The sequence below is a fragment of the Euprymna scolopes genome, chromosome 39, assembly GCF_053919585.1.
Source record: "Euprymna scolopes isolate OS-2025 chromosome 39, ASM5391958v1, whole genome shotgun sequence".
NCBI lineage: Eukaryota > Metazoa > Mollusca > Cephalopoda > Sepiida > Sepiolidae > Euprymna > Euprymna scolopes.
In genome coordinates, this window is record NC_136520.1 from 73,236,287 (window position 1) to 73,250,653 (window position 14,367).

The 14,367-nt window shown below is 33.5% G+C and overlaps 1 protein-coding gene across 1 annotated transcript in view; it reads right to left on the reverse strand.

Annotated features, from left to right (window-relative positions):
* Nucleotides 1-969: 969 nt before the first annotated feature.
* Nucleotides 970-14,367, reverse strand: part of LOC145263868 (small ubiquitin-related modifier 1-like) — a 37,518-nt gene continuing 24,120 nt past the window's right edge. Inside the window, exons 3-5 of the mRNA XM_080120940.1 lie at nt 9,082-9,159; nt 6,505-6,576; nt 970-2,324 (exon numbers count right to left, since the gene is read on the reverse strand). Coding sequence (XP_079977066.1) covers nt 2,265-2,324; nt 6,505-6,576; nt 9,082-9,159 — 210 coding nt within the window. The 3' untranslated portion in view covers nt 970-2,264. The remainder of the gene's footprint in view (nt 2,325-6,504; nt 6,577-9,081; nt 9,160-14,367) is intronic.

Below are 14,367 nucleotides of genomic sequence, written 5' to 3' on the forward strand. Positions count from 1 at the left end.
CCAACGCAATTGTTTTTATTTAAAATTTAATTTCTAATGTAATTTTGGTTTGACGTGAAAAAAGCTGAAACGAATTTGGATGTATTTAGATTTCAAAACATTTGCATAAAATTGCCTTGAAAGCAATAAAATAAAAAAGTGATTGGAGCTGGTTTTAAATATGCACCTCAGGCAGTCGGTTCTTTTCCTATTATATTGTCTCCCATACTATGACAATCGTTATGGGCAGAGATGGGGGAGGGGGGTCCACCAAGAAGGGATCCACGGGTAAAAAAAAAAAAAGGTTGAGAACGACTGATCTACACAACGTACTTTAGAACACTTGAAATAAATTTTTTAAGATTAAAAGTATTATAACTCGATGAAAAATATTTACCTATATTTAAAGTAAGCAGAAAAGAAATATCATAAACGTTGAAACATTTTATTTTTGCCATATGAACAAGATACTAACGCAACGGATAGATGGCGTCTAAAGCTGACACACCACGGATGCTGGCAAAAACATTATCCAATAATTTAAAGAGTCGACAAAGGTAGGCAGGAGACAATTGTCTTTAAAAATTTTAGATAAGGCATAGGTTGCTGGTGAAGAAATTTGTCTTAAGTGTTCACAGAACAGAGGATCATTTTAAAACTGATTACACCAAATCTTACACATTTTGTTTTTAAACTTGCCATTTTATCAAAAGCATCATTTAAAAAACAATCATTTTTTAAATTGCTTCTATAACACAAGTGCTGATGTGAATTATACAAAGACAAAAACAACCGAGGAAGGATATCCAAACTATGTACAAACATTGTAACCAATAGTTACAAAGAGCAAAGCTCTGGTAATGATGTCCGTGAGAGAAAAAAGAAAATTGACAAGATGAGGGTTAGGCATAGAAGATGATGAAATATTTACTATTGTTGCAAGTTCAGAGTGGGGAAAGTGGGATGGCGGAAACAACGATACAATTTAACTGATGGATACAACTTTCGACTTTTATTTTTTTTTAATCTTAAATTTGTTTTATCAATCTAATATTTATTGAAATATAAAAAAAAAAAAAAGCTTTTGTTTTGTCATATTATAGTCAGTGCGTATCAAGGACAAGAGATTAGTCAGGGATAAGGGTCAGAGTAGAAATAAAAACTGATGATAGTGTCCATATAGCCGTTTTACAGGGTTTAACAAGTAAAATTAACAGCACTTTTTTTTTTTTTTTTTTTATTACAATATTAAAAAAAAAAAAAAAAAGAAAGAAAACACTTGTCTAGCTGAAGCCACTATCAATAATTTCCCCGACTCTTTATCTGTGCCTAAACCTAAAACATGGATTTCATAAACAAAACTTCTTAGAACCGCACGTCTGTGGAACTCTTCAGTTTCCCTGCTGACTACAATATGGTCGTCTTCAAATCCAACGTGAACATGTTCGGGATGAGACGTCCCCTTAAGTAATCTAATTTACCAAATTTCAATTAATGATTACGATACTGTCCAACTGACTAACATACACCCATTAACCCTTATCCTTGAGTGGCCTCTGGGCCTTGATAAGTGGTAACGCCATTGTAAAAAACAAAAACAACAAAAAAGAAAAAAGGTCCAAACTGTTCAATAATAATAGTCTCAAGAATGAAGAGATGCTTATATTTTTTTTTTTTCAAAAAGAAAAAAAAAATACTAAAGATGTGGTCAAAATTGGCTTGCCAAAATATAACCAAATATCTAAAATCTGTGTGAAATAGTAAGGGGGGGGAGGGCTGTTGCACATTGTTCATACGTAGATCAAGAAGGGGGGGGGGGTCGTCCAGTCAATCAGTCAAACTCAGGTCAGTCGGTCATTTGAGATGGAACTGCCCAAGGCAGTGGTCAAAAAATGTCCAATCCTAAAAATAATTATGTAATCAAAGGAGAAAAAAAAAAAAAAATTAAAGAAGAGGTCGCAAGTAGAGTCACATGTCACATCCAATAAACCAGATCCTTGTTTTATTTTTTTTTTTTTTGGTAATGCAAATGATGATGATTGATGGTTAGGCTGTGGGGTTAAGATGCTGCTGCTGTTGTTGGTTGCAGCAACATTCGATCGTCAGATACCAACTGAGGAGGTTAGGAGAAAAAAGGAGAGGGGGGTAGAGAACACACCCTTTCATCACCTCCCAACCCCCCCCTCAGATCCTTGTGTCCATACTGGTCAGTAGGTTTGTCCTGATGAGAAAACGTCCACACAAGATAGCCATTATTAATAAAAATGAGCAGTCAGCACCCCCCTCTAGCAACCACCTGTTTGCTCTTGGTAGACTTCAATGACATCATCATCTTCCATCTCAAGCTGAAAAGAAAAATAAATAAATAAATTAGATTACATGTTTTATTTTTTTTATTATCTAAGCTAGCAAATTTATATCCATACTAGCAGACGTACCCAGCATTGCCTGGTATTAAACTTAATTTCTTAAAACACGGAAAGAAACCGAGACGTGCAGGTGAGTATTATGTTTTTTTCTAAACAGTTCACTTCTTGTATGAAATGACGTGCCGAGACTGAAACCAAAACTTAAAAGGCAGCGATCAAGTACCATAACCATTAGGCCAGCTTGACTCCTTCTTTAAAGGTGTTTCAAACCTACTTATTCTTAACATAAGGAACCCATCCTGTGAACGGTTTTCACATGCGTACTCGTGAAACAGTTAAAAATCTAATGAACCCCTCCCCCCACAAGTACCAATTTTGACCCCTTAGCAGTCCTTTTTTCCAGATGGAAACTGATTAAAATGTTTTTCCACGTGTCTGAATACCCTATATACCAAATTTCCAGTCTGTAAATCCAAAATTTTTTTGAGTTGTCCGCACACACACACACAGCAACTAGAATCTAGATAATTTATATAGCAGTTAAAAACAAAGAAAAAAATTCCCTGGTGAGATTAGTTTAATGCTTTTATGTGTTCTACATATTAAAGAAATAAAGTTGATAAATTCGACAACTGACGAAATAAATACAAAGTTATTCCTTGAATATCCATGTCAATATTAAAAGAAAATCTTTAAAAAGATTGTAGTTAGACTTTTACAAAATATATACAACAAGTTTGGCTAAAGAAATTGGTACTTGTACAGTTTAATCAAGACATTAAAAAATGAAAATATTGAAAAAGTTATATTGTACGTATCCATTTTTACAAAGATCTCTGAAAAAAAATTTCACTTAATTTGATTGAGCAGTGTTTTTTTTTTTTTTACAGCAGAAAAACTTTTATGAGAGCACGTTGAAGGCAGACATCTTGTTTTTTTTGTTTTTTTTAAATTTTGTTTGGAGTTTATAAACGCCACAAGGAGATAACTCCAGTTAAAGCGCCGACACTCCCTCCCCATCTTTAATAACTAGATTTTCTTCCTAAAAATCGAACCTTTTGCTCGGTATCATAAATTGTTTTTTCGCTGTAAAATAAAAACTACTTGATGAAATTAAGTGAAATTTTTTTTCAGAGAACTTCATTCCATAACAGATGCGTACAATATAAACTTTTTTTCAATATTTTCATTTTTTAATGTCTTGATTAAACTGTACAAGTACCAAGGAATTTAAATAGTATGGACTACTGTTTAACTTTTTTTTTTTATTATTAATGTCTCAATTCTCAATGAAATTTCATTTGGACTTAACAGCAATAAAAATGGCCTCAAAATAAAAATTGCCTCAAAATGGCAAAACAGTTAAAGCAAAACAGTTAAAGCAAAACAGCTTAAGCAAAACAGCTTAAGCAAAACAGCTTAAGCAAAACAGCTTAAGCAAAACAGTTTAAGCAAAATAGTTTAAGCAAAATAGTTTAAGCAAAATAGTTTCAGATCAAAATAATTTTCAACGTTATTGATAATTAGTGTCCGGATGATTAATCACGAATCGGGGGGGGGGGGGATCAGAACTTGAAACAAAATCTAATACTGTTAGGAGTAAAATTAAAATAAATATTCATTTTAAACAACCAGTACAACTGGAATCTATATATCCCCCAAGGTTTTTTTTTTTTTTTAAATGTTTGAGAAAATATCTGCACATTTAATGTATTTTTGCAGTAATCTGCAAAAGATGACAACTTTATAGTTAAATATTTAGAGATTCATAACGAATCAGAATCGGTAATTGTATTGGAATCATCTTATTGATAACGTTTCTTATTTTTTATTATCACTCGTGTTTGAATTCATATCTTGAAACAAAACAAAATGTAAATCAAAGCTATGACATCATGTTAGTGCTATAATTATTTTGTTATGGTAAAGTATTTTTTTTTTTAAACTTTGTCAAGGATAGAAAGAAGATTTCCATTAATATTTTATTTGTTGGGAATTTTATTATTTATTATCAACGCAATATTAGCCACTTCTGAAAGTGAACATTTCTGATATTTCGAAAGGAAACAAATTCTGCAACATATTTTTAAAAAATGTGACTGACAAAATGTATTTTGATACACAGAATCTCAACTGATAAATTTGAGGGATTAGAATACCCTTTCAAAATATTAGATCTCTTGACCTTGGAAATGGCTCAATATCAGTAATAAAGTATATCTGTCTATTTTGAAGAACTACCATGTGCAAACACTATTTCTCTGTAATTCAAGCTTACTTAACGTGACGCAACATTCATTCAGGATGGGTTAAGTTGAATCCTCTCAGATGATGATGAAAGCTGACTACACATGACAGTTTGCAGCAGACAAGATAATGATGGGCAGTCAGTCTCAAGACCAGTGACGAATACCATAGACCTGTGAACCCGAGCTAGGTTAGATGTCAGCTTTGATGGTGTGTAACTACATATTCAGCTGGCCTCCTTGGCATCATCATCATCAACCTTCAAGTGGTTCTGGAGCTGTTGTTTTGTTGAACTCCAGTTGCAGTGTGCAGTATGGCCAAACTCACAAAGTTTCTTTAAAAGAGACTGGTTGAGAAGGGATGATCTTGCATTGCGTCGTAATTTTGGCATTGATACGAAATGGTGCCAGCAGTCTTGCAGAATTTGGCGGAGGCAGTAAAAGTCAAACTACCAGCCTTTGGAGATCTACAGCTCTTATCGGCCAGGTCTCAAAGACAAGGATCGTCCAAACAAGTGCCTGATAAATCTGGACTTTCGTGTCTATTGTGAACTCAGGTAGAGACCACAGTTAGGGTTATAGGCAACTAAAAACTTAGATATTTTAAGCTTAAAAATTTCCAAACATATTCCATTTCTTGAAATCCCATTTCAAAATGAAAATTTCTCAAAACTGGAGTATTAGCAGCTAAAAAAAATGTGCTGAATGACCGGAAATATTGCCGCCAGTAAAAAGGCCAAAGATGCTAGATCTCTCAGCCCATTATAAGGACAGCCTTGGATGCCCCAGCCTTCATGCAACAGAAAGGGGGGGGGCGGGGTCCTTCAGCATAGAATTGATCATAACTTTACCACTAACAGTTATTGCCATGTAACAACAGATTAAAAAAAAAAAAAAACTTTTTTAAATAAAAAAAAAAAAAAAAAGTTTATTATACATTATACGTGCTATATCAACAGAAACTCTAGTTGGCCAAATTGAGTGCATTAATTGAATTCTCTGCTTAAAGTTTGTCAACTTGTCTGTCTTATATTTATTTAAATTGTTTTGTTCTTACAATAAATAAATAAAAATTTAAAAAAAAAAAATTCATCTATGTCTTTTTATACAAGCACAATTCTCTTCTGTTTTTTCTGGGTTTTATGAGATGAGGGTTGATTATTTGTCATATTTTGATTATTCGAACTACTGTTCTACTACTTTACTGTTATTTTCACGTTTGAGATTTAAACTCCGACTTTCTCCAGGTGTACATTGCCAAACTTAAAATCTGCACAAAATTTTGAACGGGGCTTTTATTTAATACAAACGGATAGCCTACTTTCATTCGATCAACAAAATCCCATTCTTACACTGTAGAGATGCCTAGATGCCAGAAAAGCTACTCAAATAGTTTCTTCCCTTGAACTGCTAAACTCTGGAATTCCCTTATAGGGCTGTGCTTCCGACTGTACTAACATACAGACATTTAAGTATGTGAACAGACATGTTGCTGCTCAACTCCCTACATAGTATCCCTGCAAATACTGTCACAATAGTTACCCCTTACATCCAAGTGGCACTGTGCCTTGTTTGGAATGAAAAAAGCAATAATAAAAAAAAATGTCAAATAAATTGCAATTGTATTCTTAGTATCATCCACACTGAAGATTGAACCTTCAACCTCCAGAAGAATATATCCAGTACTTTATGCATTATGCCACAGGTCCTCGCCAACAATCACCTACTAAACAAACCTAGTATAGTATTTAATACAAATAAGAATTATAAAACGTCACAATTTTATTTTTATATTTAAATGTTTCTCTCTTTGTGCACAAATTTTTTATGTGAATTTCAAGTGCAGATTTTTTTTTCTGTAAATGTTAGAAATTTTGAAGAAATTAGATTGAAATTGAAAATATGTTTACCTGCTTTGGGGTTTCATCATCATTTATTCTTCGACCATCAAATAAGAATCTCAATGAATTGACAGGGACACCCTAAAAAAATGAAATAAAATAATTTTCAAGCGAGTGATTAATTTTCAGCTTCATACAATTAAAAAAAAAAAAGTGCATATCAACCCATTTTGTTATTTTATGCTGACAACATTAATCAAACGTCACTATTTTAGTGAAGTTGGGCAGAGAGTATTTCTAATATCAAACCGTGTGTGTTTCCTATAGAAAAAAAAACTTATCAAGATAACGAAAATGTTCCCAAATCTCAAAATCTAACAGGGAGGAGGATACAAGAGTATAACACTCTTAAAGCTCCAAATATCATTTTTATGCAAGCCCTACATGTACAAAAAATTTTCTGGAACTTATACATGCACATAAATTTTTCTAATTTACATATGTACAAAAATTCTCTGGGAGAGGACAATGGATATGATCTTTTATCTGTTAACCACGATGTGATAAATATTTACATGATCCCAGCTTTAAGTGACCCAAAGTATTAAGTAAACGCCGAGTAGAAAGTATTTATTCAGGTATTGGTTTATCTATCTAATTATCTATCTAGCATGGTAAACAATTAGTTGAGCGAGATGTAGGTGCACAAAGGGTCATGCTGTGACATGAATCAAACCGTAACGAAACAAGTTGCACCGGAGGGTATGCAAAAGGAGATCGGATCTGACGTGTTAGGTGTCCCGATTTGAAGAAGCCGAGTTAATTTTAGTGAACTCATTCTTAGACGCCAAAGAGACAAGATGGGATAAACAGGCTCCCCACAAGCAAAGACTGTCATTCACTCCAGTCTGCTGTGATGAGACACCTGGAAGCGAATAAAATATAAAAACAACTATTCATCTGGGCTTCCTGTTTTGCACGCAAACAGAACCAGCTCTACCAAGACATGTATACGCAGAGACTAGATGTTCAAGACCACTAGTCGAGCATAAAATATTTATACACTAGACGTTCATGGCCTGATAAAAACAGTTAAAGAGTTAAATATGCAAATAGACCAGATTATTGCACATGTAAATAGGAACAACACTCCTTTAAAACTGTATTAGATTAAATTAAATTAAAACTATTTGTACAAGTCAAAGTTTTCCTATTTTTCAGTTTCTCCCAACTATATTAAAGGGCGAAACAGGAAGCGGGTACTATGGGCATAGTGAGCATACAACGATCTTCCTTCAATTCCGAAGAACATCGGATCTTCCTGCTAGTTTCTAGTGATATTAGTTGAACACAATAGATCAAATAGGATTTGTACTGCATCAATCACTGCTCCCCTCTCCCCCTATTTTTTTTAAACTTTAATCCCATACAATTGGTTTTGGAATTTTTGGAGATGCAAAGTGATAATTTGTATTAATTAGACAATTGGTCTTATCTTTCTAAATACACCATTCATCATTTTCCAGTTTGTTTGACACCGAAAATAAGCAGATACTACACTTTGCTCCAAGCCAAAAGGTCAAAGAGTGTAAAATTCTTGTTACTCTAGCAAAAATTAATAGAATACAAACTATTTGCATTCAGTTTATTCACTTTAATAAAACGAGAAAAAACAAGACATCAGTAGAAAAGACGAAACACATGGATGCAACGCCATGGCTTTTTTTTTTTTTTACACACAAAGCTAGAGATTGATAAGGATAATTTTACTAATTCTGCATGACAAATTCAAGCACAACAAATCTACAACAAGGCACAACTCCTGATTCTCTATTCAGATGCTATGCAGGCACAACAATCTGTTTTTTTTTTTCTTTTTTTTGAACAATCTGTTCCTGCCGTTTTTTTTTTTATTCTTGTAAAAATATTTTTCAGACTTAGAATATAAAAAAAAGTCAAAGTTCTTTTAGGTTAAAAGTCAAAAAAAAAAAAAAAAAAAATGCAGTTCATCTAAATTAAAATCTATTGCTTCTTGTTCTTGACATAAAAATCCCAAGTTGCCCGGATGTTGTGCCTAAATATTACATAAATAAAAAATCAACAGAAGCAGTTGTTGTGGCTTAATTTGTCGTACATAATTAGTGAACCCCTTAGTAAAAGGTAAGAATATAATGGAGCCACATGCCATGTTAGCAGCAGCAGCATGACATGTATATAAATAACAAAGCCGGTGCATGATGTGACCTCACAGAGGAGGAAGAGAAGGGAAAGAAAAGGTAGAGAGACAAAAATGCACCATGTGGCAATGACTAGAAAAATGCATGTGTCAGCAAAAGATGTGGTCAGTGGCAGCGACTTTAAAGCTCGTGTCAAGGGCAGGGTTTTGTAATGGCAGACAAGATGAACTAGAAGATTTTTAAACCAAGATGCAACACACTTTGGAAAGTACTATGAATAAATGCCTTTAATTTTAACTAGAAAAACGCTGATTTCACATTTTTTTTGGGGGGGGGGGGATCCTTTGTGACTATCTCCACACGTTAAAATGTAACAACACTGTTGAAGATGATCAACAATACCACGTCACAGATTTTCTAATAACGTTAAGGAGTTTGCGCAAAAAATTAGAAAAAAGTTTCCACTTACTTGTCGCTCACTATATGATCGTTTCAACTTTTCCATTTTTGTTGTCATCCTGACACGGAAGTGGATCTCTGTGTTATCCTACAATCATAAAAATAAATCATGACATTTAAAAAAAATAAATATTTTACTAAAATTGAATGCCCTAAAAAATCTGGATACTGGAAATAATTAAGCAGTTGAAGATAGTGTAGCTGCATATTTATCCTTTGAATTTTGATCCCCCCACCCCACCCGTAATTTTGTCAAAGATCAAAATTTCAATTTCAGATAATGCAGAAAATAGGTGACTCCAAGTCATCAAAATAGCATCGGATAAAAAAATTTGCATTATACTTAATTATTTTTTTTTAATAAAATGAAAAGTTTTTCACTGATTTGAATTTGTTTTTAATATTATATAAAAGATACTTTATGAAATATTTAAAGATTTTTTTTTCTTTAGCAAAAAATCGTTTTTTTATCTGACACTGTTTGCTGAAAAATTTGAGTTGTCTATTCTTCTGTATCAAATTTCATTTTGTAAAATACAAAAAATACTTATCATTCATATGTTCCCATCAAAATGGATTATTTAAATCTGCAATACAACAGCATTTTGAAATACTGTAGAAATAGTGTAGAGACGAACGGCCCGAAGAGAGAATTTTTAATACTTTATTTGCATGAATTAGTCTGGTGTTATTTGTCATGCAATATTTTTTTTTCCATACATATGCAATAATTTTTTTTCCATACATATGCAATATTTTTTTTTCCATACATATGCAATATTTTTTTTTCCATACATATGCAATATTTTTTTTTCCATACATATGCAATATTTTTTTTTCCATACATATGCAATAATTTTTTTTTCCATACATATGCAATAATTTTTTTTTCCATACATATGCAATAATTTTTTTTTCCATACATATGCAATAATTTTTTTTTCCATACATATGCAATAATTTTTTTTTCCATACATATGCAATAATTTTTTTTCCATACATATGCAATAATTTTTTTTCCATACATATGCAATAATTTTTTTTCCATACATATGCAATAATTTTTTTTCCATACATATGCAATAATTTTTTTTCCATACATATGCAATAATTTTTTTTCCATACATATGCAATAATTTTTTTTCATACATATGCAATAATTTTTTTTCCATACATATGCAATAATTTTTTTTCCATACATATGCAATAATTTTTTTTCCATACATATGCAATAATTTTTTTTTCCATACATATGCAATAATTTTTTTTTCCATACATATGCAATAATTTTTTTTTCCATACATATGCAATAATTTTTTTTTCCATACATATGCAATAATTTTTTTTTCCATACATATGCAATAATTTTTTTTCCATACATATGCAATAATTTTTTTTCCATACATATGCAATAATTTTTTTTCCATACATATGCAATAATTTTTTTTTCATACATATGCAATAATTTTTTTTTCATACATATGCAATAATTTTTTTCCATACATATGCAATATTTTTTTTTCCATACATATGCAATAATTTTTTTTCCATACATATGCAATATTTTTTTTTCCATACATATGCAATATTTTTTTTTCCATACATATGCAATAATTTTTTTTTCCATACATATGCAATAATTTTTTTTCCATACATATGCAATAATTTTTTTTCCATACATATGCAATAATTTTTTTTCCATACATATGCAATAATTTTGTCGATTTTAACAGTAATTAAAATGATTTCATTAAAGAAAAAAAAAATTAAACCTTTTGTAAAATATTTGCAGTCAACTTTTCAGGGTTGGTTGGTTGTTTTTGTTTTAGGGCATATCAACCTTTTTGGGGTTATTTAATGCCGAATCCAAAGATTTAAGAAAATTTTTTTTAATAGAATATATTTGTTGTTTTCACGTCGGTTTCTATTTAACCCATAGTTGGGACCCTAACAAGTACTACCACTCCGGGTCAGAGTGGACCTGGGAGCAATGTTAATTAAAGGGTGGCTCCACACTCCCCAAAGCCCACAAGCTGGGGCCTCACCACTGGATATAGTTTAAGGTCATATCCAGGACCCTCATTGAGGGACTTTTACCCTCTTCAGGGGGAGGCAGTCGGCGTATTCTAATGCCCCACCGACAGGGCCTAACTTTTCAGGGAGGTGATCTGTTTCCGTCTTTAGCAATATCTTAGAGGAGAGGGTAACTTAGTACTCTCTATCTCATTAGCAACCAACATTGTTTTAAGTTCATAACATCGCTCAGGCAAATGGACTTCCTCTTTCTTTTCATGACCGACTTAAAGATATAAATTCATATAAAAATTATCAAAATGGAAATGTTTACAAATATCAATTCTGAAGTTATTCAATCTCGATTACTTCTAGAAGTGTGGAGATATAGACTGCAGTTTATATGTTTAGAACACAAAACCTTTGACCCTCAACTCCAAACCTTTACGTAATAAAGTGATTATAGCCTATACATGTGTCCAAACTTTTTTTTTTTTTAATTTTTTTTTTTATTACATTTTCACCCCAAACAAAGCACATTGCCACTTTGATGTAGGAGGCTACTATCAGGGCATAAGCTACAGGGGTACTATGTGGGGAGTTGGGCAGCAAAATGTCAATGCACGTTACACTTGAACTTCTGCATGTCAGTACAGTTGGGGAAGCAGGAATCTGGAAGGGAATTACAAAGTCTAGTGGTTCTGGGGCAGAAACTAGTAGAGTAGAAGGCTCTCTTACATCTAGGGATCTCTGAAGGGGTGGGATTTAGCTGCGTGTCGGGTTTGTCGGAGGTATTTATGTCGAGGAGGTACAAGTGCTTGCAGTTTTGAGTAATCACCGTTAAAGTACTTATAGAACAGGCAGAGGGATGCAACATTTCGTTGATGGGACAGAGGCTGAAGCTTAGATGACAGTTCAGGACCTATCAGGTCGGCAACTCTTTTGAACCTTGTCTAGAAGTGAGAGACTAGTAGTAGATGCACCAGCTCAAATATGACAACAATACTCCATACATGGGCGAATGGTGGCCTTATTGAGGTACAGGATACTTTCAGGTGTTAGTAGCTTTCTAGCACGGTAGAGAGAACCTACCTTTTTCACAGCGGTCCTGGCAATGCTCTCAATGTAAGTTTTCCAACTCATGTTTCCTGTGAACGTTAGGCCAAGGAGTTTAAAAGATGTACTTTCAGATAAAGAGTCATTGGCCATTGCTATTGGTGGTAGAGAAGGTTTCTTGTAATTATTGAAGGAAACAAGTTTAGTCTTGGCAGCATTGAATGTGACTATCCATTTTTGTCCCCATTCCACTACAGATCGGTGGTCATCCTCTAGTGTTTCTGTCATTTCTTCAGATATGTGTTCATTTGTTTTCCTGTCCTGTCTGTTATAGAGCATGGTGTCATCAGCATATATACCCATCTTACAAACAATTTTGTTAAGGAGGTCATTTATGAATATTATGAATAATCAAGGTCCAAGAATTGACCCTTGAGGCACTCTCATATTTATATCAGATTGTTTAGATGTATGACCGTCGAGGACAACCTGGATTTTTCTCTTATTTAAGCAGGATTTAATTATGTTAAGTCAACTCTAGTTGATTTATATCATAACTGGTTTATATCAATAAAAAAAAAAAAAAAATGTCTTGGTAGGTGAGTCTGAGGATCGAACCCGTACCCTTAAGTTGGAAATTAATGTGAAAAAAAAAAAAAAAAAAAAAAAAAGTGCGACGTTAACCATTGGGCCACCACGACATACGTAGACAGGTTTGAATTTATTTAACTATAAAAACAGGTGTGCGCAATAGAAGTTAACTCCGCTGCTTCCATTTGACGTTAATTAGGTCAAATAGAAGTCATGCAGCGTTTGGGTTTGTTTACCCAAATTATTTGACTATTTTTTCCCCCCAACAGATGTTGGGGAGGGGGAAAGTAGCTCCCAATTGTCCAGATTGAAAAGCAATTGTATGATATACAAGATTGATCAAAGCTGATTGCTTCTGGACGTTTCCCAGTGTGATGCCGAGAAACCTTACTTAGCTTTGAATTAGTTTTGCTTTTTATACAAAAAAGCCGAATCAACACATGAGAAGCCAAAATAGCAATAATTTTGTAAAAGTCATCGCAAATAAATCTAGACGCGACACACTTTCCCAAATCCAACATATTATCTAGGACCTATATAAACAGTTGTAAATGATCGTAACGAACCCGGGAGCGTGTGCGAGAAAAGCCTTTTGAAGACACACGAAATCGTCACACATTTTGCCTTTTATATATATATATATATATATATATATATATATATAGATAGAGAGAGAGAGAGAGACTAGCGGGGGTACCTGGCTTTGCCCGGGTGTTTGTAGGTGTGTGTGTGGGGGGGGGGGCAGAACAAAAAGGAAACTTAACCCTGTTTAAATATAATAAAAACTGTTAACTTCTTAAAAAGATAGAACAAAAAAAATCTTTTGTAGGTGTAAAAGAATAAAAAAAAAAAAGGGATGTTAGTAGCAGATAGGCTCGAACCCAGAGCCTTGAAGCCAATAGGCCGACGTTAAACACATGCGCTACGGCAATGGAAGCAATGTAACACGTTAAATATAGTAATTAAAAAGTGAAGGAGTTCAAATTGAGGTCAGACATCACGCTATTCCGCAGTTTTTTTTAAGTGCGTGTTTAATGAGGTCAAATTCTTTTACTGCGGGATAGTTGTCTTGAGTTTGTTTACCCAACTTTGTCTGGTTGGGAAAACCAGCTCCCCCTTTATTAGGGGAGGGTGTCCAAATGAAAGCAATTGTCTGATATGACAGTGAAAACCGACAGTGACCAAACGCCTGTGTGCAGGAAACTGCTGATACAATTCAGTTTCACTTTTTTATACTGAAAAGCGAAACAAACACGCGACAATCGAAAAAAAAAAATCTTGAAAATAGCGCATAAAAGTTGGGCAAATTAAAGATAGACGCGACCCCTGTTCTTAACTCGTAGGTAATTAAGATTTAGACAGCATATAAAAAGTTTTAAGGAGTGAGCCGACCGAGCGCCCCCTGAGAAAAAGCCTTTTGCGGACATACAGAAAAAGTGCACACACTAAAAACACATTTTCGCTTTTATATATATATATATATATAGATTAGCGGGGATACCCAGTGCTGTCCGGGTGTTTGGAGGTGTGTGTGGTGTTAAATAAAAAAGAACCGGGGGGGGGGGGGGGGGATTGAACCCGAAGCCCTGAGGTGAAGTTTGAAAATAAAATCGGCCAGCCAGAATGAGTTAGTGAA